Source organism: Cydia pomonella, chromosome 10, assembly GCF_033807575.1.
Source record: "Cydia pomonella isolate Wapato2018A chromosome 10, ilCydPomo1, whole genome shotgun sequence".
In the NCBI taxonomy this organism is placed as follows: Eukaryota; Metazoa; Arthropoda; class Insecta; order Lepidoptera; family Tortricidae; genus Cydia; species Cydia pomonella.
Window position 1 is genome coordinate 23,474,500 of NC_084712.1, and position 25,146 is coordinate 23,499,645.

General features: G+C 37.9%; 1 protein-coding gene across 2 annotated transcripts in view; it reads left to right on the plus strand.

Moving 5' to 3' along the window:
* The window catches only part of LOC133522464 (CD209 antigen-like protein B), a 45,436-nt gene extending 20,625 nt beyond the window's left edge, over positions 1 to 24,811 (plus strand). For both annotated transcript variants that reach the window (XM_061857827.1, XM_061857829.1), the window contains exons 5-8: positions 20,559 to 20,750; positions 21,844 to 21,977; positions 22,774 to 22,900; positions 23,891 to 24,811. In XM_061857827.1, coding sequence (XP_061713811.1) covers positions 20,559 to 20,750; positions 21,844 to 21,977; positions 22,774 to 22,900; positions 23,891 to 24,084 — 647 coding nt within the window. In that variant the 3' untranslated portion in view covers positions 24,085 to 24,811. The remainder of the gene's footprint in view (positions 1 to 20,558; positions 20,751 to 21,843; positions 21,978 to 22,773; positions 22,901 to 23,890) is intronic.
* Positions 24,812 to 25,146: the final 335 nt, after the last annotated feature.

Below are 25,146 nucleotides of genomic sequence, written 5' to 3' on the forward strand. Positions count from 1 at the left end.
ACTTTACGCGCCTATGTCGAAAATTTAAAGTGCCATATGTACTGTAAAACGTTGTATATGTGCGAATAGATAATTGGCAACTCGTTTCGATTTAAAACACTCCTTTCGATCGTGTTTTAATTTACTGCCACTGGTTGTGAATAATTGAACTCGTTATGAATTAATGTATAATTACCACACCAACGGCAAAAAATATTTAAACTTCAAAATCATCACAAGTCGTCGTCGTCGTTAATTTTACATTCCTAGGTGATAAAATATTTCATTATTTGAATGATTAAATTACTTTGCATTTCTTGTGAATAAAATGTAAGTAACTTTCCCATCCGTTTTTAAAATACATGCGAAAGACCGACTATGACTGTTAACCACCGAATCCCAGCGCTCAAAATGTATTCCACTGATGTCATGCTTAAAACAATCCAACATTTTGAGAATAATATGGTTAGTTATAATTTTTTACCCCTCTCATTTCTTGAAAATATAAGTAATTATGTTGAAACTCAGTAAGAGTTGCTGGAGAGATGCTATCTAGCAAGTTAGCAACCCTTACTGGACTTGTACTCCCTAACTATAGAGCTATTTTTTAATAAGTAAAAAGAAATGCAAAAAAACCAGTTACTTCTTTTACAGTCAAATATCCATTAACTTTATAACTTTTTAATATTTTGTGTTCTACGTTGTATCGATATATGTGTACCCGAAGTCGATAAATGAGAACTCTCTATGACAGTTCAAGAATGCCACAATAATTCCGGTCTCTGTTAATAATAGTTTGCCACCTTATTGACGTGCAAACAAAAAATAAATAAAAAATATTGAATGTGGATACATTCATCCTCCTTAGACGTGGCTGCTATAGTCTTCACAATTTTATTTGCCGTGTGATCATCGCTTTTCAGTTGCAGCTTGGTGCCATCGAGGAATGTCCATAGTATATGAAAAAAGAAAAATGTTTATAATACCATTCATTGTATCACAATATCGACTAAGTACTACTAGAGGGCACCTTTAACCTTATTTTGGCAATGTTAAATATCCTTACAATTGTCTATTAATGATAGTTTTAAGTAAGTAGGTCATAATTGGGTAGTTTCTCCCCTACACCCTAAATTCATCCAACGAAATAAAATGTGTGGTGGCCTATTTAGATCGTTCAGTATGGGAAAGTTTGAAACTATAACACATACGAAGATCTGTTCTTAGGAATCATGCCATCGATTTTCTATATATAAAGACGGGCCAATAACACCTGCTTTGTATCTACTGTTTTATTTTTGAAGATTCTATACCTATGTTATAATTATCACCTACTAAGTTTTTGAAATTAACAAAACTAAAGCTATTTTAGTCTAACAAGCATATTGTTATACTTTCTCTTTCACATATGTAAACTATTGAATGAAAAACAATAGCCCATAGGTAAGCCCATATAATATACCTAAGCCCTAACTCGTAAAATACTTCTCAAGGAGAAGTTATATTCTAATCTTCATGAACACGTTTCACCAAATAGCGCTGTTTAAATGCAAATATAAAAAGATACTATATGTAAAATATTTGAAGAGTTTCATCCATTATTCCTGGGATCCATTATCAGAAATAGATCTTGACTAAAATGAAGCTTAAAAAATAACTTGCAGAACAATCGTAACGAAGAAGATATCGCCAAACGTGAAATACGCGTAGTTGAGGTGTTCCGTCTGGTCTTCATCAGCAGTTCCACTTAATTAAATGTCACTCACTTTTTTAATGTAAATGCTTGATTTGTTGATACAACAACAAATATATACAGGGTGTTTATTTAGTCTCCTGCAAATAATTTGCGAGGTGAATAATAGGTCATACATTCCTTTGTACATCTCTACAAATCTTATGATATGAGCTCTGTTCATGGGTTCTGCTCGTTTGCCTCCTATATTTAAAAAAAATACTTCTACTTAACATAACGCCATTCCTTTGTACATCTCTATAAATCTTCTGATACGAGCTCTGTTCATGGGCTCTGATCTTATGCCTCCTATATTTAAAAAAATACTTCTACTTAACATAGCGCCATTTCTATGTACATATCTACAAATCTTAAGATATGACCTCTGTTCAAGGGCTCTGCTCGTTTGCCTCCTGTATTTAAAAAAATACTTCTACTTAACATAACGCCATTCCTTTGTACATCTCTACAAATCTTATGATATGAGCTCTGTTCATGGGTTCTGCTCATTTGCCTCCTATATTAAAAAAAATACTTCTACTTAACATAACGCCATTCCTTTGTAAGTACATCTCTATAAATCTTCTGATACGAGCTCTGTTCGTGGGCTCTGCTCGTTTGCCTCCTATATTAAAAAAAATAAATTCTACTTAACATAGTGCCATTTCTTTGTACATATCTACTTATCCTATGATACAACCTCTGTTCATGGGCTCTGCTCATTTGCCTCCTATATTTAAAAAAATACTTCTACTTAACATAGCGCCAATTCTATGTACATATCTACAAATCTTATGATACGACCTCTGTTCATGGGCTCTGCTCGTTTGCCTCCTGTATTTAAAAAAATACTTCTACTTAACATAACGCCATTCTTTTGTACATCTCTATAAATCTTCTGATACGAGCTCTGTTCGTGGGCTCTGCTCGTTTGCCTCCTATATTAAAAAAAAAAAAATCTACTTAACATAGTGCCATTTCTTTGTACATATCTACTTATCCTATGATACAACCTCTGTTCATGGGCTCTGCTCATTTGCCTCCTATATTTAAAAAAATACTTCTACTTAACATAGCGCCATTTCTATGTACATATCTACAAATCTTATGATACGACCTCTGTTCATGGGCTCTGCTCGTTTGCCTCCTGTATTTAAAAAAATACTTCTACTTAACATAACGCCATTCCTTTTTACATCTCTACAAAGCTTATGATATGAGCTCTGTTCATGGGTTCTGCTCGTTTGCCTCCTATATTAAAAAAAATACTTCTACTTAACATAACGCCATTCCTTTGTATATCTCTATAAATCTTCTGATACGAGCTCTGTTCGTGGGCTCTGCTCGTTTGCCTCCTATATATAAAAAAAAAATCTACTTAACATAGTGCCATTTCTTTGTACATATCTATTTATCCTATGATACAACCTCTGTTCATGGGCTCTGCTCATTTGCCTCCTATATTTAAAAAAATACTTCTACTTCACATAGCGCCATTTCTATGTACATATCTACAAATCTTATGATACGACCTCTGTTCATGGGCTCTGCTCGTTTGCCTCCTGTATTTAAAAAAATACTTCTACTTAACATAACGCCATTCCTTTGTACATCTCTACAAATCTTATGATATGAGCTCTGTTATGGGTTCTGCTCGTTTGCCTCCTATATTAAAAAAAAATACTTCTACTTAACATAACGCCATTCCTTTGTACATCTCTATAAATCTTCTGATACGAGCTCTGTTCGTGGGCACTGCTCGTTTGCCTCATATATTAAAAAAAAAAACTACTTAACATAGTGCCATTTCTTTGTAGATATCTACTTATCCTATGATACAACCTCTGTTCATGGGCTCTGCTCATTTGCCTCCTATATTAAAAAAAATACTTCTACTTAACATAGCGCCATTTCTATGTACATATCTACAAATCTTATGATACGAACTCTGTTCATGAGTTCTGCTCGTTCAGCTCCTACTTAAAAAAAAACGATTCTACTTAACATAGCGCTGTTTCTTTGTACATATCTACCAATTCTATGATAAGAGTATGACCTCTGTTCATGGGCTCTGCTCGTTTGCCTACTATATAAAAAAAATCTACTTAACATACCGCTGTTTCTTTGTACATATATATCTACTTATCCTATGATAGGTACGACCTCTGTTCATGGGCTTTCCTCATTTGTCTCCTATATATAAATAATACCAGACAAATGCGAGCCGGACTCGCCCATCTAGGGTACCGTAGTTTTTAGTGTTTGTTGTTATTGCGGCAACAGTAATACATCATCTGTGAAAATATCAACTAACTATCACGGTTTACGAGATACAGCCTGGTGACAGACGGATAGACGTACTGACAGCGGAGTCTTAGTAATAGGCTCCCGTTTTACCCTTTGGGTACTGAACCCTAAAAAGGAACTTTTACTTATCATAGCGCTCTTTTTGGATATACTGTATAGTAATATTGAATTTACTGCTCTTCTGACCTATTTCGGTACCTTTTATGTACTTAGTACTTACCTACATACATATTAAGGCTATACAACTATTATTTCTAGAATCAAAAAACCACGTATTTTAAAAACATAATCCTCGAAACTCGAAAGCTCCTCTTTTTGTAAATGCAATGCAAATAAAACGCATTAAACTTAATCATGACGTCACGATCAAGTATCATTTAATAAGGGGCGTTTCGTGCGTAGATAACGATTGTCAGATTTGACTCTCATTTCTAACTTTTGTATTGCTTCAATGTTATGGGTCCCATAAAGACATGTTTCTTTTATAAAAACTTATTATCTAGCCTAGCCTTTTGGCAGTATTTTCTCGAGCTTTACGCAGTTGATTGAGGAAGCTGCCATACAAGACAAAAGCATTTTCAAAGCGACTTTCTCTTAGAACACCCCATCTATCCGTCTATCTATCATAATTTATTTCAGGCAACTAGCGGCCCATAGATAAATACCGTAAGATTAGCATACACATTATAAAAATATATTTTAAAACTAAATACTACAAATCACATTATTTTACTGCGGCATGAAACTATTTATCATAAGACATACCCTTTGAGACTGTCTACCCATTGTTTTTGTATATGACAGCTACACATCCTTTCAGCAATGGCTTTTAGGAACTGCAAACTAATAATCTATGGCCCGCTGATTTTACCAGTGCAATCAGTCAACTTCGGGCAGCTTGTGGCATGCAGTTGGGGAGTAACGATCTCACGTACCCGAGTGTTCCTAGGGAGTTCTGTCATTCGAAGGAGGGTGGGTGGGACAGGATTATCTGCTTCTGGGTTGCCTTGGCCGGCCGGCCAGGGTGGAGTCGTTAGAGCTATAAGTTGCAAGGGTGGAAGTGCAAGACGCGAGTTGGCACAGTGGCTGTTACAGCCACTGGGTTGAAAGCGGTGCACGCCTCTCGATACCCCTGAGCCGCTCACACCAGTGTTACTCTTGAGCCATCCCAGATGTCGCTTTTTGTGTCGTCTGCCGGAAATAAAATTGTATACCGTTTTATTAGGCAGGCGTCTGGTTTTTTATCCCATAGCTCAGTGTTTAGCCCATCTCTTTCACACAATAACCTAGTTTATTTTAGATTCCAACAACTCTCAATAGTCCTTACACCCTGTCGGGCCTGCCTCTGCGTGCGTCCTATGACATGGGCAAGGGCAGCATCAGCTCGGTGTACATCTTACATTTCATGAACGTGTCAAAAGGGCCTCTACGTTAGGTTAGGGCTCGGCGCACGCTTCTCAAAGGTCCGGAATACCATTGTTCCGTGATGGGAAAGACATACAAATTAAAATAATAATAATCGTTAATGCAATGCAGTGCTCTATTTGTCAAAGAAAATAAAATTGTTTCACACTCACAAAACATTCATTCTTATTTTTGCTTATTTTTTCATACATTAAGTATCTTTCTGTAAATAAGATCACTATTTTCTCTCTTGTCAGATTTATTTTACTATTTGAATAACATGACAGCGTCAAATGTCGTAAAAAGTATACAAGTAAAAAGGTTTAAGAAAAGAGTCCGTATTTATTAGACCTATTACCAAAGAATATCCTATTAGTACGGTCGCGGAAATTTATTCTTTAGCAACTTGCGGTTCAAGTAAATTTGGCTGTACATACTTATGGTAAGAGCTGTCCATTGTAACGTGACACGTTAACTGCTAAAGAATCAATTTCCTCGACTGTACTTACAAGCTAAGCCTAAAGTGCCATGGCAATTAATGCAAGCTTACGAATAAATACAAAAACCGGACAAGGGCGAGTCGGACTCGCCCAACGTGATTCCGTACTTTTTAGTATTTGGTTTTTTATATACTACGTTGGTGGCAAACAAGCATACGGCCCACCTGATGGTAAGCAGTCTCCATAGCCTATGTACGCCTGCAACTCCAGAGGAATTATATGCGCGTTGCCGAGCCTAACAACCCTCCTTCCCCTCGTTGAGGTCTGGCAACCTTACTCACCGGCAGGAACACAATACTATGTTGTTATAGTGGCAACAGAAGTAAGTCATCTTTGAAAATTTCAACTGTCTATCACGGTTCATGAGATACAGCCTGGTGACAGACGGACGGACGGACGGACGGACGGACGGACAGCGGAGTCTTAGTAATAGGGTCCCGTTTGGGTACGGAACCCTAAAGATGAAAACTGCTGCCATTACTATACATTTAAGAAACACAGGAAATCTGGAATTAACATATTGAAAAAATTATATTGTTATCTTCTTCTGCACGACTTTTTAGTATGAGGAAGCTACTTAGGTACGTAAGGCTACCCCCGATTCATTTGTTATGAGGGGGCCCTCGGCCTTAGAGCACGCATAGCACAAGGGCTACGCCCGACTTTCTCAATATGAGGCCGCCGCTGTAGCCGGACGTCAGAGCGTTCATATCATTTCGGGCTAGCATGACGGGCTACGCAAGACTCCTTTGCCATCTCACCTACTTAAAAAAAATCTTAAATTTAATACTCTTTTACTTGAATAACCTTCTCACTTTTAGTTACATGTATGGCGTGCCTAAAAATTATATTTTTATACATTTGAACTTCTAAACTAAGTAGTAGCTTACCATCAGGCGGGCCACCAACGTAGTATAAAAAATACCTACTTTCCACTTTTCTCTTTTGGTTATCTTATAGTTTTTGAGTAAAATAGCTGTGACATACGGACAGACAGATAGACAGACAGATGGACATGACGAAACTGTAAGGGTTTTTGCCATTTTGGCTACGGAACCATAAAATGCACACTGTAAATTTCAACTACCTAACCCACTCGTATTATAGATCAAAAATTCCTTTTTCGCAAGAAGTAAGTAAGCCAGTAAGTAGTTTATTTTTTGTACTTGTTAGACAATTCTATCTTAGTGTACCGAACTTAACAGTTAATTTTTTTACTTTGAGAGCGCACCACCGACATTCTTAGTGGTGTACGCGTATTTCTCTGTAGCTGAATGTTTGTAGATGATTATCTTATATCGATACTTTAAAATGTTGTGGTATTCCTAACAGCCATTTTAAATATCTTCTCTTTTAAACTTAAGTTTTTCATGCATTCCTGAAACGGAACAAGTCTATGATAGGATTGATGGGAGAAAATAATGCAAAAACGCGGCATTAAGCAAAATGATCATTTGTGATTCAGGGTTAATATCTATCGGGTATCACTGAACCCCAACGGATATATTTTTGCAATACAACACAAATGCACACCTCAATAGAAGAAAATAATACTGAAAAACAATAGGCCTGTCTACTCGCTAAGAAGCACTTAGGGCAGCTTGTGATGAGTCAATCTCTAAGTAATCTGCCTAGTTACCTACCTCAAAACGAGACCGCTTTTCCATACAAACGTAGTCCCCATTACGGATAATATTTTACAGTACATATGTTACTACTTTACCGCACTAGTGCGAAAATTAGCATATTACGTTACTGTGTCGAACATTTAAAGAGCCATGTACTGTAAAACGTTGTACGATACATGTGCGAATAAGTAATTCGCAACTCGTGTCGATTTAAAACACTCCCTTCGGTCGTGTTTTAATTTATCGCCACTTGTTTCGAATTTCCTATTTTTCGCACTTGTATCGTAATGTACTATTACAAAATTGGATGTAGAACGAAGGGAATATCAATATCCAGAGAGGAAAATGGGGACTATGTTTGTATGGAGAACCGGTCATCCCTTTTCATTTTAATAGTTTAATATGCTTCGGCACATGATTATTTGAGACAATATACACGCATTGTATTTCCATTACCTTAAGCAGAGAACACGGTGGCTTCGAAAGAGTCTCGGGTCATGTGGAAATAAAGCTCTTCACATAATGTTGTGTAATTCTCCTTTTTCCGAAAGTGTCCGCGAAATGTCCAAATGCACAATTGCCCAGAGTATGCAGTATTCTCTTCATCAGCTATTATGGCAGCCAGGGCCAATATTTTGATTTTATTATTTATTTCTATATCGACTTGCTTCCCATCGAACCAATTTTTTCAATATGATTGACATTTGTGACATTTGTCATAAACAGTCCGTTGCTTGGACGGCTCGGTGAGCTCGGACAGCCCGGCCCGGCCTGTCTCGCGCTCGGAGACTCAACGATAGTGTCAACGCATAGAGATACTATAATATAGAGATGATGGCCCGGTCGCCCCGGCCCCGGAACGGTCCGGCGACGGTGGCGCTCCTGAAAGTCCGTGTGACGGCTCGCTCCGGTCCGCCCCGGCCCGGCCCTGGCACTGTGTAGCGTGAGTCATCCTTTAAGGTTGACTCACGCTACACAGGGGCAGGGCCGGGCCGGAGCTTCCGGCGCTTCGTTTTCTATGGAAAGCATTACGTCATCACCGGAGCTCTGTAGTGGCCCGGTGCGGGCTCGGACCGGAGACTAGCCGGTCATGCTATGAGCAAAAATCGGACTTCCCGGAGCCTCCGGGCCACCCGGTGACTCAATTCTTCCTTTCGGGTGATATTCCACTAGTCTAAAATCTTTGTCCAATGTGCATTGCGTCTCACTCTCTCATTAAGCAAAATGTCAGACGCAAATACACATTGGACCAAGATGAAAAACCAGAATACCACCCTTCGCAATGTGCATGCTCGGATGTGTCGGTATATATTTGCCAAAATAAGAAGGTTACAAAACGTCATAATTTTTTTTGTTAAATATGGATGGTATAGCCAATACATTACTTGGTCGGGTTATATTTTACTCGGCGCAGAGAGAAGTTAATTAACAATGACTGCCAATCTCTATATGAAACCCTGTAAATAAAGCTACACAATTCTACATATTGCCGGTTTTGTGGAAAGCAATAAAAAAATAGTACTTATATTTATTTTAGTCACGCTGGCTCCACATTTTACTTGAGATAGTTGATAGCGCCAGACAAGTTGCCTAAGAATTTGTTACCAATTTTAATAGTAAATGAAGTGGAATAAAAAAATGTTCTGAAGAAGCAGAGCTTTAAGAACTATATACTGCCGTTTCGTACATATTGTCGGATTATCATATTATTGACAATGAAATAAATTATATAACAAAAGAATAACGTACTATAAGTATATATAAGTCGTTACGTAGCCGCCTGTTGTCTGCCTCTACATTTAATCAATTGTTTGTTTTTTATTTTCTTTTGTATCTTTTTACTGAGGTGTTCCAATAAAGAGTATTCTATTTATACATTTATCTATCTATCTATCTACGCAAGGTTTATTACAAGCGACTTAGTTAAGTATTTATTTGACCTATATATATTTCCCGAACAACGCGGTATCCGTGAAGATTCAGTCTTTATTATTTACTTTTCCATGTTAGGTGTTACTACATGAAAGTCGCGACGGTCGCAACACGGGCGACTCGGATATATACGTCAAAATTATATAAGTTGCATAATGTCTTGATTTATTTTGTGAAATACGCAGGTGTTGCGGAAATGTAATTTAGTCGGATTATATTAAATGAGATATCTAGTAATGTTACTGCTTGTAAAAATTATTCATTAATGAGCATGTAGGTTATAAATTAATATAAATATACTAATTTTTTCTCATATTCCCACGTATTACTTTTCATTTCGTACGAAGTTATATATAATGAAATATCTCGTTAATAAATCTGTAGATTACGGGAAACTATTTCTTTTACTTAATTTAGAGTCCAACTGATCTTCTGTAAATCTGCCTGCAGAGAGTACGAACATCATATTTCAGTGCAGTTATTGAATTACTCATAAAGGTGCCTATATTTCATTTGCAATTTGTCGTTAGCGATATTATTGCTAACTGCTCGCGTACGATGCATTCTCCTGAAATAGATAGGCCATACATTTTTTCAGGCTGTAGAGAGCAGCACTAGCATGTATTATAAACCTGAGAGTAACTTATGCATACTATGCCTTAAACAGTTTTTTGACAAGTTTTCACTATGGCATTGATGCATCAAGGCGTTTTGGTTACAGATGGTCTAACGCGAAACGAAATTTCGTTACCTATCTGCCTCTCTGTCTATCGAATATGCAAGAATGATGGAGGCAGAAACCACAATTTAGATTTTCCATTTCGCGGTAGGCCCCGTGTGCGTTAGTAACGCCCTCTACGCAGAGTTTTGCGTAATATTCCCTATTTTATGCCTATTATTACTGTAACTACTGAAATAATACAATAATACTCTTCGTATGTTTTATTGTTATTAAATTAATGATAGACGTGGAACGCATAATTTCGTCAGGGGGAAGGGGAAGCCTATGTGCCTCTCTTTCGCACAAAGAAAGATCGCGCAGTGATAGAGAGGCGAATAGATGAACTAATGAAGTGGTTCGCGGTTATAGCCCTTACTGTATTGTAGTATCGTAAGTGTCAGGATGTCAGGACCATGATAGCTATTTATAACGATATAAATAGCTATCATGGTCCTGACATCCTGACGCTTACTCCCAGTTTTAGTACCTTTTTTGTATTATTTGGTACATGACATCAAAAAAATTTTACCTCGCTAAAAATCGAGAAATATTGAAAATAATGTGGTCAAAAAAGTTACAGTTAGAATAAACTTTGTATGTGCACAGTGGTGCAGCCACTCAATGTGAACCGGGCCTTCAATATAGTTCAACAGTTAATATTTTTGGCTAAAACAGTTATGTATTTTAGAGAAGTGGAAATCTTGAGCGTTTCGGGGGTTTGATGACACGAGGGTTAAACAATTTTTTCTAACGACTGAAACACAACATTTTTTATAGTACATATGGTACTACTTTACCGCACTAGGGCGTTAATTAGCACTTTACGCGCCTATGTCGAAAATTTAAAGTGCCATATGTACTGTAAAACGTTGTATATGTGCGAATAGATAATTGGCAACTCGTTTCGATTTAAAACACTTCTTTCGATCGTGTTTTAATTTACTGCCACTGGTTGTGAATAATTGAACTCGTTATGAATTAATGTATAATTACCACACCAACGCCAAAAAATATTTAAACTTCAAAATCATCACAAGTCGTCGTCGTCGTTAATTTTACATTCCTAGGTGATAAAATATTTCAAAATTTGAATGATTAAATTACTTTGCATTTCTTGTGAATAAAATGTAAGTAACTTTCCCATCCGTTTTTAAAGAATAACGGCAATACATGCGAAAGACCGACTATGACTGTTAACCACCGAATCCCAGCGCTCAAAATGTATTCCACTGAATGTCATGCTTAAAACAATCCAACATTTTGAGAATAATATGGTTAGTTATAATTTTTTACCCCTCTCATTTCTTGAAAATATAAGTAATTATGTTGAAACTCAGTAAGAGTTGCTGGAGAGATGCTATCTAGCAACCCTTACTGGACTTGTACTCCCTAACTATAGAGCTATTTTTTAATAAGTAAAAAGAAATGCAAAAAAGCAGTTACTTCTTTTACAGTCAAATATCCATTAACTTTATAACTTTTTAATATTTTGTGTTCTACGTTGTATCGATATATGTGTACCCGAAGTCGATAAATGAGAACTCTCTATGACAGTTCAAGAATGCCACAATAATTCCGGTCTCTGTTAATAATAGTTTGCCACCTTATTGACGTGCATTTTTACATATCAAACAAAAAATAAATAAAAAATATTGAATGTGGATACATTCATCCTCCTTAGACGTGGCTGCTACAGTCTTCACGATTTTATTTGCCGTGTGATCATCGCTTTCCAGTTGCAGCTTGGTGCCATCGAGGAATGTCCATAGTATATGAAAAAAAGAAAAATGTTTATAATACCATTCATTGTATCACAATATCGACTAAGTACTACTAGAGGGCACCTTTAACCTTATTTTGGCAATGTTAAATATCCTTACAATTGTCTATTAATGATAGTTTTCAGTAAGTAGCTCATAATTAGGTAGTTTCTCCCCTACACCCTAAATTCATCCAACGAAATAAAATGTTCCGTAGGGTATACATGGTGGCCTATTTAGATCGTTCAGTATGGGAAAGTTTGAAACTATAACACATACGAAGATCTGTTCCTAGGAATCATGCCATCGATTTTCTATATATAAAGACGGGCCAATAACACCTGCTTTGTATCTACTGTTTTATTTTTGAAGATTCTATACCTATGTTATAATTATCACCTACTAAGTTTTTGAAATTAACAAAACTAAAGCTATTTTAGTCTAACAAGCATATTGTTATACTTTCTCTTTCACATATGTAAACTATTGAATGAAAAACAATAGCCCATAGGTAAGCCCATATAATATACCTAAGCCCTAACTCGTAAAATACTTGTCAAGGAGAAGTTATATTCTAATCTTCATGAACACGTTTCACCAAATAGCACTGTTTAAATGCAAATATAAAAATATACTGTATGTAAAATATTTGAAGAGTTTCATCCATTATTCCTGGGATCCATTATCAGAAATAGATCTTGACTAAAATGAAGCTTAAAAAATAACTTGCAGAACAATCTCAACGAAGAAGATATCGCCAAACGTGAAATACGCGTAGTTGAGGTGTTCCGTCTGGTCTTCATCAGCAGTTCCACTTAATTAAATGTCACTCACTTTTTTAATGTAAATGCTTGATTTGTTAATACAACAACAAATATATACAGGGTGTTTATTTAGTCACCTGCAAATAATTTACGAGGTGAATAATAGGTCATACATTCCTTTGTACATCTCTACAAATCTTATGATATGAGCTCTGTTCATGGGTTCTGCTCGTTTGCCTCCTATATTTAAAAAAAATACTTCTACTTAACATAACGCCATTCCTTTGTACATCTCTATAAATCTTCTGATACGAGCTCTGTTCCTGGGCTCTGATCTTATGCCTCCTATATTTAAAAAAATACTTCTACTTAACATAGCGCCATTTCTATGTACATATCTACAAATATTAAGATACGACCTCTGTTCATGGGCTCTGCTCGTTTGCCTCCTGTATTTAAAAAAATACTTCTACTTAACATAACGCCATTTCTTTGTACATCTCTACAAATCTTATGATATGAGCTCTGTTCATGGGTTCTGCTCGTTTGCCTCCTATATTAAAAAAAATACTTCTACTTAACATAACGCCATTCCTTTGTACATCTCTTTAAATCTTCTGATACGAGCTCTGTTCGTGGGCTCTGCTCGTTTGCCCCCTATATAAAAAAAAAATTCTACTTAACATAGTGCCATTTCTTTGTACATATCTACTTATCCTATGATACAACCTCTGTTCATGGGCTCTGCTCATTTGCCTCCTATATTTAAAAAAATACTTCTACTTAACATAGCGCCATTTCTATGTACATATCTACAAATCTTATGATACGACCTCTGTTCATGGGCTCTGCTCGTTTGCCTCCTGTATTTAAAAAAATACTTCTACTTAACATAACGCCATTCTTTTGTACATCTCTACAAATCTTCTGATACGAGCTCTGTTCGTGGGCTCTGCTCGTTTGCCTCCTATATTAAAAAGAATAAATTCTACTTAACATAGTGCCATTTCTTTGTACATATCTACTTATCCTATGATACAACCTCTGTTCATGGGCTCTGCTCATTTGCCTCCTATATTTAAAAAAATACTTCTACTTAACATAGCGCCATTTCTATGTACATATCTACAAATCTTATGATACGAACTCTGTTCATGAGTTCTGCTCGTTTAGCAAAACTTAAAAAAAATCGATTCTACTTAACATAGCGCTGTTTCTTTGTACATATCTACCAATTCTATGATAAGAGTATGACCTCTGTTCATGGGCTCTGCTCGTTTGCCTACTATATAAAAAAAATCTACTTAACATGCCGCTGTTTCTTTGTACATATATATCTACTTATCCTATGATAGGTACGACCTCTGTTCATGGGCTTTCCTCATTTGCCTCCTATATTTAAATAATACCAGACAAATGCGAGCCGGACTCGCCCATCTAGGGTACCGTAGTTTTTAGTATTTGTTGTTATTGCGGCAACAGTAATACATCATCTGTGAAAATATCAACTAACTATCACGGTTTACGAGATACAGCCTGGTGACAGACGGATAGACGTACTGACAGCGGAGTCTTAGTAATAGGCTCCCGTTTTACCCTTTGGGTACTGAACCCTAAAAAGGAACTTTTACTTATCATAGCGCTCTTTTTGGATATACTGTATAGTAATATTGAATTTACTGCTCTTCTGACCTATTTCGGTACCTTTTATGTACTTAGTACTTACCTACATACATATTAAGGTTATACAACTATTATTTCTAGAATCAAAAAATCAATACAAACAAACCTACGTAATATACACGTATTTTAAAAACATAATCCTCGAAACTCGAAAGCTCCTCTTTTTGTAAATGCAATGCAAATAAAACGCATTAAACTTAATCATGACGTCACGATCAAGTATCATTTAATAAGGGGCGTTTCGTGCGTAGATAACGATTGTCAGATTTGACTCTCATTTCTAACTTTTGTATTGCTTCAATGTTATGGGTCCCATAAAGACATGTTTCTTTTATAAAAACTTATTATCTAGCCTAGCCTTTTGGCAGTATTTTCTCGAGCTTTACGCAGTTGATTGAGGAAGCTGCCATACAAGACAAAAGCATGTTCAAAGCGACTTTCTCTTAGAACACCCCATCTATCCGTCTATCTATCATAATTTATTTCAGGAAACTAGCGGCCCATAGATAAATACCTTAAGATTAGCATACACATTATAAAAATATATTTTAAAACTAAATACTACAAATCACATTATTTTACTGCGGCATGAAACTATTTATCATAAGACGTACCCTTTGAGACTGTCTACCCATTGTTTTTGTATATGACAGCTACACATCCTTTCAGCAATGGCTTTTAGGAACTGCAAACTAATAATCTATGGCCCGCTGATTTTACCAGTGCAATCAGTCAACTTCGGGCAGCTTGTGGCATGCAGTTGGGGAGTAACGATCTCACGTACCCGAGTGTTCCTAGGGAGTTCTGTCATTCGAAGGAGGGTGGGTGGGACAGGATTATCTGCTTCTGGGTTGCCTTGGCCGGCCGGCCAGGGTGGAGTCGTTAGAGCTATAAGTTCCAAGGGTGGAAGTGCAAGACGCGAGTTGGCACAGTGGCTGTTACAGCCACTGGGTTGAAAGCGGTGCACGCCTCTCGATACCCCTGAGCCGCTCACACCAGTGTTACTCTTGAGCAATCCCAGATGTCGCTTTTTGTGTCGTCTGCCGGAAATAAAATTGTATACCGTTTTATTAGGCAGGCGTCTGGTTTTTTATCCCATAGCTCAGTGTTTAGCCCGTCGCTTTCACACAATAACCTAGTTTATTTTAGATTCCAACAACTCTCAATAGTCCTTACACCCTGTCGGGCCTGCCTCTGCGTGCGTCCTATGACATGGGCAAGGGCAGCATCAGCTCGGTGTACATCTTACATTTCATGAACGTGTCAAAAGGGCCTCTACGTTAGGTTAGGGCTCGGCGCACGCTTCTCAAAGGTCCGGAATACCATTGTTCCGTGATGGGAAAGACATACAAATTAAAATAATAATAATCGTTAATGCAATGCAGTGCTCTATTTGTCAAAGAAAATAAAATTGTTTCACACTCACAAAACATTCATTCTTATTTTTGCTTATTTTTTCATACATTAAGTATCTTTCTGTAAATAAGATCACAATTTTCTCTCTTGTCAGATTTATTTTACTATTTGAATAACATGACAGCGTCAAATGTCGTAAAAAGTATACAAGTAAAAAGGTTTAAGAAAAGAGTCCGCAACATATTATTTATTAGACCTATTAGCAAAGAATATCCTATTAGTACGGTCGCGGAAATTGATTCTTTAGCAACTTGCGGTTCAAGTAAATTTGGCTGTACATACTTATGGTAAGAGCTGTCCATTGTAACGTGACACGTTAACTGCTAAAGAATCAATTTCCTCGACTGTACTTACAAGCTAAGCCTAAAGTGCCATGGCAATTAATGCAAGCTTACGAATAAATACAAAAACCGGACAAGGGCGAGTCGGACTCGCCCAACGTGATTCCGTAATTTTTTTAGTATTTGGTTTTTTATATACTACGTTGGTGGCAAACAAGCATACGGCCCACCTGATGGTAAGCAGTCTCCATAGCCTATGTACGCCTGCAACTCCAGAGGAATTATATGCGCGTTGCCGAGCCTAACAACCCTCCTTCCCCTCGTTGAGCTCTGGCAACCTTACTCACCGGCAGGAACACAATACTATGTTGTTATAGTGGCAACAGAAATACGTCATCTTTGAAAATTTCAACTGTCTATCACGGTTCATGAGATACAGCCTGGTGACAGACGGACGGACGGACGGACGGACGGACAGCGGAGTCTTAGTAATAGGGTCCCGTTTGGGTACGGAACCCTAAAGATGAAAACTGCTGCCATGTTACTATACATTTAAGAAACACAGAAAAACTGGAATTGACATATTGAAAAAATTATATTGTTATCTTCTTCTGCACGACTTTTTAGTATGAGGAAGCTACTTAGGTACGTAAGGCTACCCCCGATTCATTTGTTATGAGGGGGCCCTCGGCCTTAGAGCACGCATAGCACAAGGGCTACGCCCAACTTTCTCAATATGAGGCCGCCGCTGTAGCCCGACGTCAGAGCGTTCATATCATTTCGGGCTAGCATGACGGGCTACGCAAGACTCCTTTGCCATCTCACTTACTTAAAAAAAATCTTAAATTTAATACTCTTTCACTTGAATAACCTTTTCACTTTTAGTTACATGTATGGCGTGCCTAAAAATTATATTTTTATACATTTGAACTTCTAAACTAAGTAGTAGCTTACCATCAGGCCGGCCACCAACGTAGTATAAAAAATACCTACTTTCCACTTTTCTCTTTTGGTTATCTTATAGTTTTTGAGTAAAATAGCTGTGACATACGGACAGACAGATAGACAGACAGATGGACATGACGAAACTGTAAGGGTTTTTGCCATTTTGGCTACGGAACCATAAAATGCACACTGTAAATTTCAACTACCTAACCCACTCGTATTATAGATCAAAAATTCCTTTTCCGCAAGAAGTAAGTAAGTTTATTTTTTGTACTTGTTAGACAATTCTATCTTAGTGTACCGAACTTAAAGGTTATTTTTTTTACTTTGAGAGCGCACCACCGACATTCTTAGTGGTGTACGCGTATTTCTCTATAGCTGAATGTTTGTAAATGATTATCTTATATCGATACTTTAAAAGGTTGTGGTATTCCTACAGCCATTTTAAATATCTTCTCTTTTAAACTTAAGTTTTTCATGTATTCCTGAAACGGAACAAGTCTATGATAGGATTGATGGGAGAAAATAATGCAAAAACGCGGCATTAAGCAAAATGATCATTTGTGATTCAGGGTTAATATCTATCGGGTATCACTGAACCCCAACGGATATATTTTTGCAATACAACACAAATGCACACCTCAATAGAAGAAAATAATACTGAAAAACAATAGGCCTGTCTACTCGCTAAGAAGCACTTAGGGCAGCTTGTGATGAGTCAATCTCTAAGTAATCTGCCTAGTTACCTACCTCAAAACGAGACCGCTTTTCCATACAAACGTAGTCCCCATTACGGATAATATTTTTACAGTACATATGTTGCTACTTTACCGCACTAGTGCGAAAATTAGCATATTACGTTACTGTGTCGAACATTTAAAGAGCCATGTACTGTAAAACGTTGTACGATACATGTGCGAATAAGTAAATCGCAACTCGTGTCGATTTAAAACACTCCCTTCGGTCGTGTTTTAATTTATCGCCACTTGTTTCGAATTTCCTATTTTTCGCACTTGTATCGTAATGTACTATTACAAAATTGGATGTAGAACGAAGGGAATATCAATATCCAGAGAGGAAAATGGGGACTATGTTTGTATGGAGAACCGGTCATCCCTTTACCTTTTAATAGTTTAATATGCTTCGGCACATGATTATTTGAGACAATATACACGCATTGTATTTCCATTACCTTAAGCAGAGAACACGGTGGCTTCGAAAGAGTCTCGGGTCATGTGGAAATAAAGCTCTTCACATAATGTTGTGTAATTCTCCTTTTTCCGAAAGTGTCCGCGAAATGTCCAAATGCAAAATTGCCCAGAGTATGCAGTATTCTCTTCATCAGCTATTATGGCAGCCAGGGCCAATATTTTGATTTTATTATTTATTTCTATATCGACTTGCTTCCCATCGAACCAATTTTTTCAATATGATTGACATTTGTGACATTTGTCATGAACAGTCCGTTATTTGGACGGCTCGGTGAGCTCGGACAGCCCGGCCCGGCCTGTCTCGCGCTCGGAGACTCAACGATAGTGTCAACGCATAGAGATACTATAATATAGAGATGATGGCCCGGTCGCCCCGGCCCCGGAACGGTCCGGCGACGGTGGCGCTCCTGAAAGTCCGTGTGACGGCTCGCTCCGGTCCGCCCCGGCCCGGTCCTGGCACTGTGTAGCGTGAGTCATCCTTTATGCAGAGGTATTAATACCCCCCCGGATTACTTTCAATTGATTAGTTTGAAAAATTACTTTATCATTACACTTGTTCGTAAACGATGTTATTGTATGCCAGCATACTGAGATGGAATGAGCTACATTATGCCGACTAGTGTAATTGGCCATTATGGTTTTTTGTATCATCTAGTCAATTTCTACGCAAGGAGAGCTGCTTTTAAATTATTATTGTGTATGGTTAAATGGCCTGCGGCTGTCGTGCATCTAAAGACCTCGTTTGCAAAATTTCACTTAACCCCCTCATTGCACAATGTACTATTGCAGTAAAGTTCATAAATGATTATAGCATGAAATATCTGTAATTTCTTTTTTGGCCCCAAACCCTACGCTGTTAAACAGAAGACATTGTTTCTTTTGTGCACCGCGGTAGTTACCTAATTTATCGGGTTAATGGTCCAACAAAAACAGTCTAGTCTTAAACCCAGCAAAGTCAAAATTCCTTGTACTTGGTACTGAGAAGCAAAGGCGTAAAATGTGCAACCACAACCCTTTGATTAAGATTGGGGATGATTGTATTGAGCATGTAACGGAAGCAAGGAACTTGGGTGTGCTTATGGACGGTAAACTTAGATTCCACGACCACGTATTGGAGATCTCTAGAGTATGTTTTTATAGACTTAAGATATTATATAGTGTACGTAGATATTTAAGTACTGACGTAAGAATATCTCTTTGTGAATCTTTAATACTGTCAAAACTCAACTATGCTGATACTGTCATAGGTGGATGTCTATTGTACCAAACAAAAAAGCTAATGCAGCGGCTGCAGAACGCATGTGCACGTTTTTGTTTTAATATTCCACCTCGAACTCATGTAACTCCTTATTTAAATAATAGTGGGTTAATGAATATGGAATCGCGACGTTCGCTGCATTTTGCTTGCATGCTTTTTGGCATTATGAAGACCATGACACCCCTCTACCTCTATGAAAAGTTAACTTTTTCACAGCACCATATTAGGGGAGCCATTCGTTTTATTTGCCCAAGGCACAGCACCGCAGCATTTCGTGGCAGTTTTAAATACTCTGCCACGAAGTGCTGGAACAATATACCTCCACCTATAAGGAACTCACCGTCAATTAGTTCATTTAAATGTAAATTTAAAAAAACATATTTTACACATACAAAAATTATAAATATTGGGTATACTCCTGTGCCATCACTATGCCATGTATTAGAACGAACGCCTACCCTATAATTTATTTCGCCTTGTATGACGACTGACTGACTGTTTAGGTACCGATAATTTAAATAATTTATTTGTTATTGTAGTTTTTAATTGAATAATAATTATAGCCTTATGATATTTACTTGAAACTTCTGTACTTAAATATATAAAATTTTGTACTTTAGCGTGTAGCTGCGCTCTCTCGGAAAGGTTTCCACGGAAGACCAGCGTCGAGATCCTTAGGTGGTATCTTGACATTAAGCTGAGTGGAGACCTTTTCAGTGACGCTTAATAATAAATTGATTCTGTCGTCTCATGTATTACTTAAACTTAAGCGTTTTCTGAATAAATTTCTTCTATTCTATTCTATTCTATTCTATTCTAATTTCTCATTAGTGAGAAGGATCAATCCCGTTTGAAAAACCATTACAGCGTTCTACACATATGCCTTAAATATATGTAACAGCTTTTTGTTACCTCCGAATATTCTCACATGCCGTACTACATTACCAAACCCCAAACGTGTTATCTCCGAATACTGTTACATGAATTTGAACCATCTCTCTCACTTGTCCACATCTGACATAAATCCTACTTTTCAGGAGTTCCCCTGGAGAGGATCCCGCACCACTGGGCTTCTGGCGAGCCTGACAATGAGCAGGACTCTGAGCAGTGCATCCTGCAACTGAAGGATGGCTCGCTGGCCGACGTGAGCTGCAGCGACACATACCCTTACATCTGCTACCGCAAGTACACCAACCAGATAACCAACGCCTGCGGAACTTTTGACAATGGTGAGTAATATTAGAATATTGCAGCTACTGCCCAAAATTTCGTCATGAAATAAACCCTGCATATTTTTTCCCTTTACTCCACTATTCCTTTACCTCCACGCGGTTAACTTTTAACCAGTAATTAGCTCTCTTTGGCGATAGATTGCGGGAATAAAAGTAGTAGGAAAAGGATTAATCCACACTGTCGTTTCAATCCATTCAGCATGTTGTTTATGCCTTAGCAAGATACATCTAAAGGTACGTTCATACGCGTGGCGAGTCTCGGCAGGCGCCCGCAGGCATAAGTGTAAACGAGAATGTTTGGCTTGTCGTGCCTGAGCTTACCAGAGCTTGGCACGACCCGGGCCGCTGCTTGTTTTTGGACACATATCAAAGGAAGCTTGCAGCAAGTGCTTGCGACGCATTTAACCGATGGGCGCGTTTTTAGTATCGCTCACGAGCTCTCACCGTGAACACGTTTATTGCCAATCCTTTAGTACAATTTCTACAGTTACTTTAGATTTTTGATAATTTTGAAATAGACGCCAATGACTGACGTAAATGAATGTTAAATTAAACAGTCGTTCAAAGAAGAACGTAGTGTAGTGTGTTTCCTAACTTCAAGACGAAAAAAAAATCACATCCACCATCATCTCTGCTTACTTAACTTTTCGCTTCCTTTGTTTTTTTTTATTTAAAAAAATGTCAAGCCAAACGCAAGAGACAAAATAACTTCTATGTTCACGTCTGCCATGCTTGCCTGTCCGGAATACAATGCCGCAGTCGCAAGCGTGTAAATGGTGTTCGAGCCAGTCCAAGTGTTTGTACAGACTTGGCGCTTGTGGACGCCTGCCAAGTTTCGGTAGGCATGTAAACGTAACATTAACTTATTTCAGTAAGGTATTCAAATTAAAAGACAGACTTTAAGCTTAGCAGGGTAGCAGTAGAAACTTTAGTGACTTTTATTTTATATACTCAACAAGGGTGAAAAAATGATTAGTGACTTTTAGTTTTCATTGTGGTCTAGCCAGACACCGAAGCTCCTTGGGATTCGCATTTGACGCACGGTGTCTACATGGTTTCACAGCATCCAAATCAATGTTAACTTCAACAGAGTACCAGCTTGACGCGCGCACGGGCAACTGCTACAAGTTCCACCTGGTCCCGCGCACGTGGTCGCGCGCGCACTTGGCCTGCACGTCCGAGGGCGGACATCTAGCCGTCATCAACAGCGACGCTGAAGCTAAGGTTAATATATTACAGTAGAACCTCGTCCGAACTAATAACTTCAACAGAGTCAGGTCAGGTAGACAGTCGCACGGGCAGCTGGTATATGTTCCACATGGTGCCGCGCATGTGGTTGCGCGCGCACATGACCTGCACGGCCAAGGTCGGCCATCTTGCCATCATCATCAGCGAAGCCGAAGCCAAACTACCAACATACCAAGTGGAACCGGATTTTCTTATATTATTCTTATGGAACTTTCAAAGTAGCAGAGAAAGCACTATGTTCGGATTTCTGTCGTGAGACATATTAACATTAAATAATTCTACGGATTACACTCACGTATTGTTAGTCACTCGCGCGACCGATACACGGCCGTCGTGAGCGCTGCTCGCACTGTTAGTGCTTGAGAAAGGAGACCTAAGCTCTCCGAAACATGTCGCGCGAGTGACTAAAAATACGTGAGTGTAATCCGTAGAATTGTTTTAATAAAAGCGCTATGCTATTATTGTTCGTCTTGTTTATACTCGTAGGTAGTCTTTTAATTTTTTCATGCTACTAAAACATCATAAGTACGACGTGCGTCTGGTTCCCTGACAAAGCTTTTTCAACATCAAACCCGACTAAATTACGTTGCTTGGTTTTGGTATGTTGTCGTCTATTTTAAAATGTGTATTAAATTAATATCGTAGCTTTATTTAATATGTTCTGTCCGTCACGGCCACATGCGACACTTACACTAGCTTTCGGGTCCCGTTTTTTATTGGCATAACTTTTTCTTTTGTGTTTGTGTTTATTTCTTATCTTATTTTCTTTCAGGTCCTGGAAGAACTGTTCGCCAAGAATCCACCCGGCAAGCTGCAGTCTAGGGCGCCATTTGGCAAGGACATCGTCTTTATCGGCTTCCATGATTGGAACGAGCATGGAGAATGGCTCACCGTCCAAGGTAATCTTTTTATACTTCCTTTTTCATAAAACAATGTAAACGTGATCGAGAAAAAATAAACGAACAATTTAACTACTTAAGACTAACATAAAATGGGATTTGATACGCGCGTCAAGTTTTAAGGCATTAAGTATTAGGAAGTAGAAAATCGAGTGTGGATGTTGAAAGGTTGAAACCTATATTTTAATCTAGTAAATTTCTTATGTACTTGACAGTTTGTAGTAGTAATAGTAATCAACTAATCACTTTATTGTACACAACACAGATTTACAAAAATAAATTACAGTAATGGTAAAAGTACAAAGTTTGACTTAATTCACCGATAGATGGCATTAGTAGTAGCGATTTTTAAAAATTTAAATGCACAATTTAGCGATTTATTGATCGAGAAAATTAATTACCAAAAAAGTCAAAATAAGACACTTCCATATATATATGCAAGGAAATGGTGGTGACGCGTGTTTAGAGTCAGCATTTTTGGTATACAGTTCAAAGGAACGTTTAGCTCAGTCAGTCACTTAGCGCAAGACATGCAGTGCGCACACAGTTAACTAACACGATCCCGCGGCACCGCCTGGTCTGGTCCTAGTCTTAACCTTGTGTAAAAATTATTGTTGTAACCTTCTGATATAATTATGGAGGCAAAAAAATCGATGTTACAAAGTGAACTTAGTTTACATCCTCTCGTAATAGGTCACCAACATATTGTATATTGTTATACCAAAAATTTGTGTTATTTTTGGACCTCGTCTAGTGGAGAATAAGATGGTTCATAACGCTCAGATTTTGACGTTATATATCAATTCATGAAATTAATTGTCGAATTGGAGTAGAACAAAGAATACACTCATGACCCAAAGCTTTAAGTCATAACAGTCTTGTAATCAAATGGGTTCTTGTTTTTGACTAGGCTCACTGCTTCCAAAATGCTTTTCGTTATTTGTTAAAATCCCAAACAAATTGACTTAAATATGTCATTCGATCTTGAAGGTCAGACCCTGGAGCAGGCCGGCTACGTGCGCTGGTCGGGCGGGCAGCCAGACAACGGGACTCACAACGAGCACCGTGGGGAGTTCTGCGGTGGCATTTTCCGCTCTGCTCAGCTCGATGACCTGTGGTGCGGGATGCCGTATCACTTCATCTGTGAGAAGGCTCCTGATAGTTTGCTGTGGGATGAACAGTAGAACCATCACAACACTACCTGTTCCAACACCCACAACAACCTGTTGCACGACAAGTAAACATTCTTCATCAGTGAAAAGGCACTTGACTTTTTGTTGTAGGATGAACAGTAGAGCACCCATCACATCACAATAACACCCGTAAGTTCCATAACCTCGGCTTGCCATATTACTTCATCTATGAGGAGGCACCTGACAGTCTGCTGTGGGTTGAACAGTAGAACCAACACAGCAATATCCACACGTTCCACCACCTCGACGATATGTGAGAAGACTCAACTAATCTGTTATGGGGTTAATAATAGAACCATCACAAATGAAAAAAAGGTATTTCTATACTTAAAAAGAGGCACTAACCTGTATTTTTTTAAACACCTCGACGATCTGTGGTGTCACATACCGTATGAGTTCATCTGTGAGAAGTTTCTAGACAGTTTGTTGTGGGATAAACATTTTTTCTCCATCACATAAAGTGCACAGCGCCGCTGAAGAAGTTTCCGCTTCAACAACAAAGCTTTGCAAACTACATTGAAAAACCTAGTTTTTTTTTGTGTCAATAACATACTAAAAATTCATGGAGAATTTAGAAGTGGAAAAACTATTTCTCTTTTTTTATGGACGAGTCCGTGATATACTTCTGTGTTAAATAACATCAATTAAGTTGAAATTGAGTTGTGTCACTTTAATCTTATCGTCGTTGTGAACGACTAATACAGTATGCCGCTATTTATTGATGATTTATTAAAATTAATTTTGTTTGTCTCATCAAATAATTTACCATATTAGAACATTCCAGAGAAGGAACTCTACTCGGGATCTCGGTCATTGTCCAGAGAGTAGACACACGTTGTATATTATACATAACGTCGGAGTTTCAGCAGCGATTATAAGCCCAAGAGCTACAGGAAAACTGCATAATAAACACAGAAATGGCGCAACATTTGCCTCCAATGTTAACGTATGAAAATCCCTTTGTCCACTGTGGGCTTACCTTTAACATTTTCACTTTTGTGGTTGCATTATTCTCATTCTGCCAGTGCTTTGTGGATAAAATTTAGTGTCATT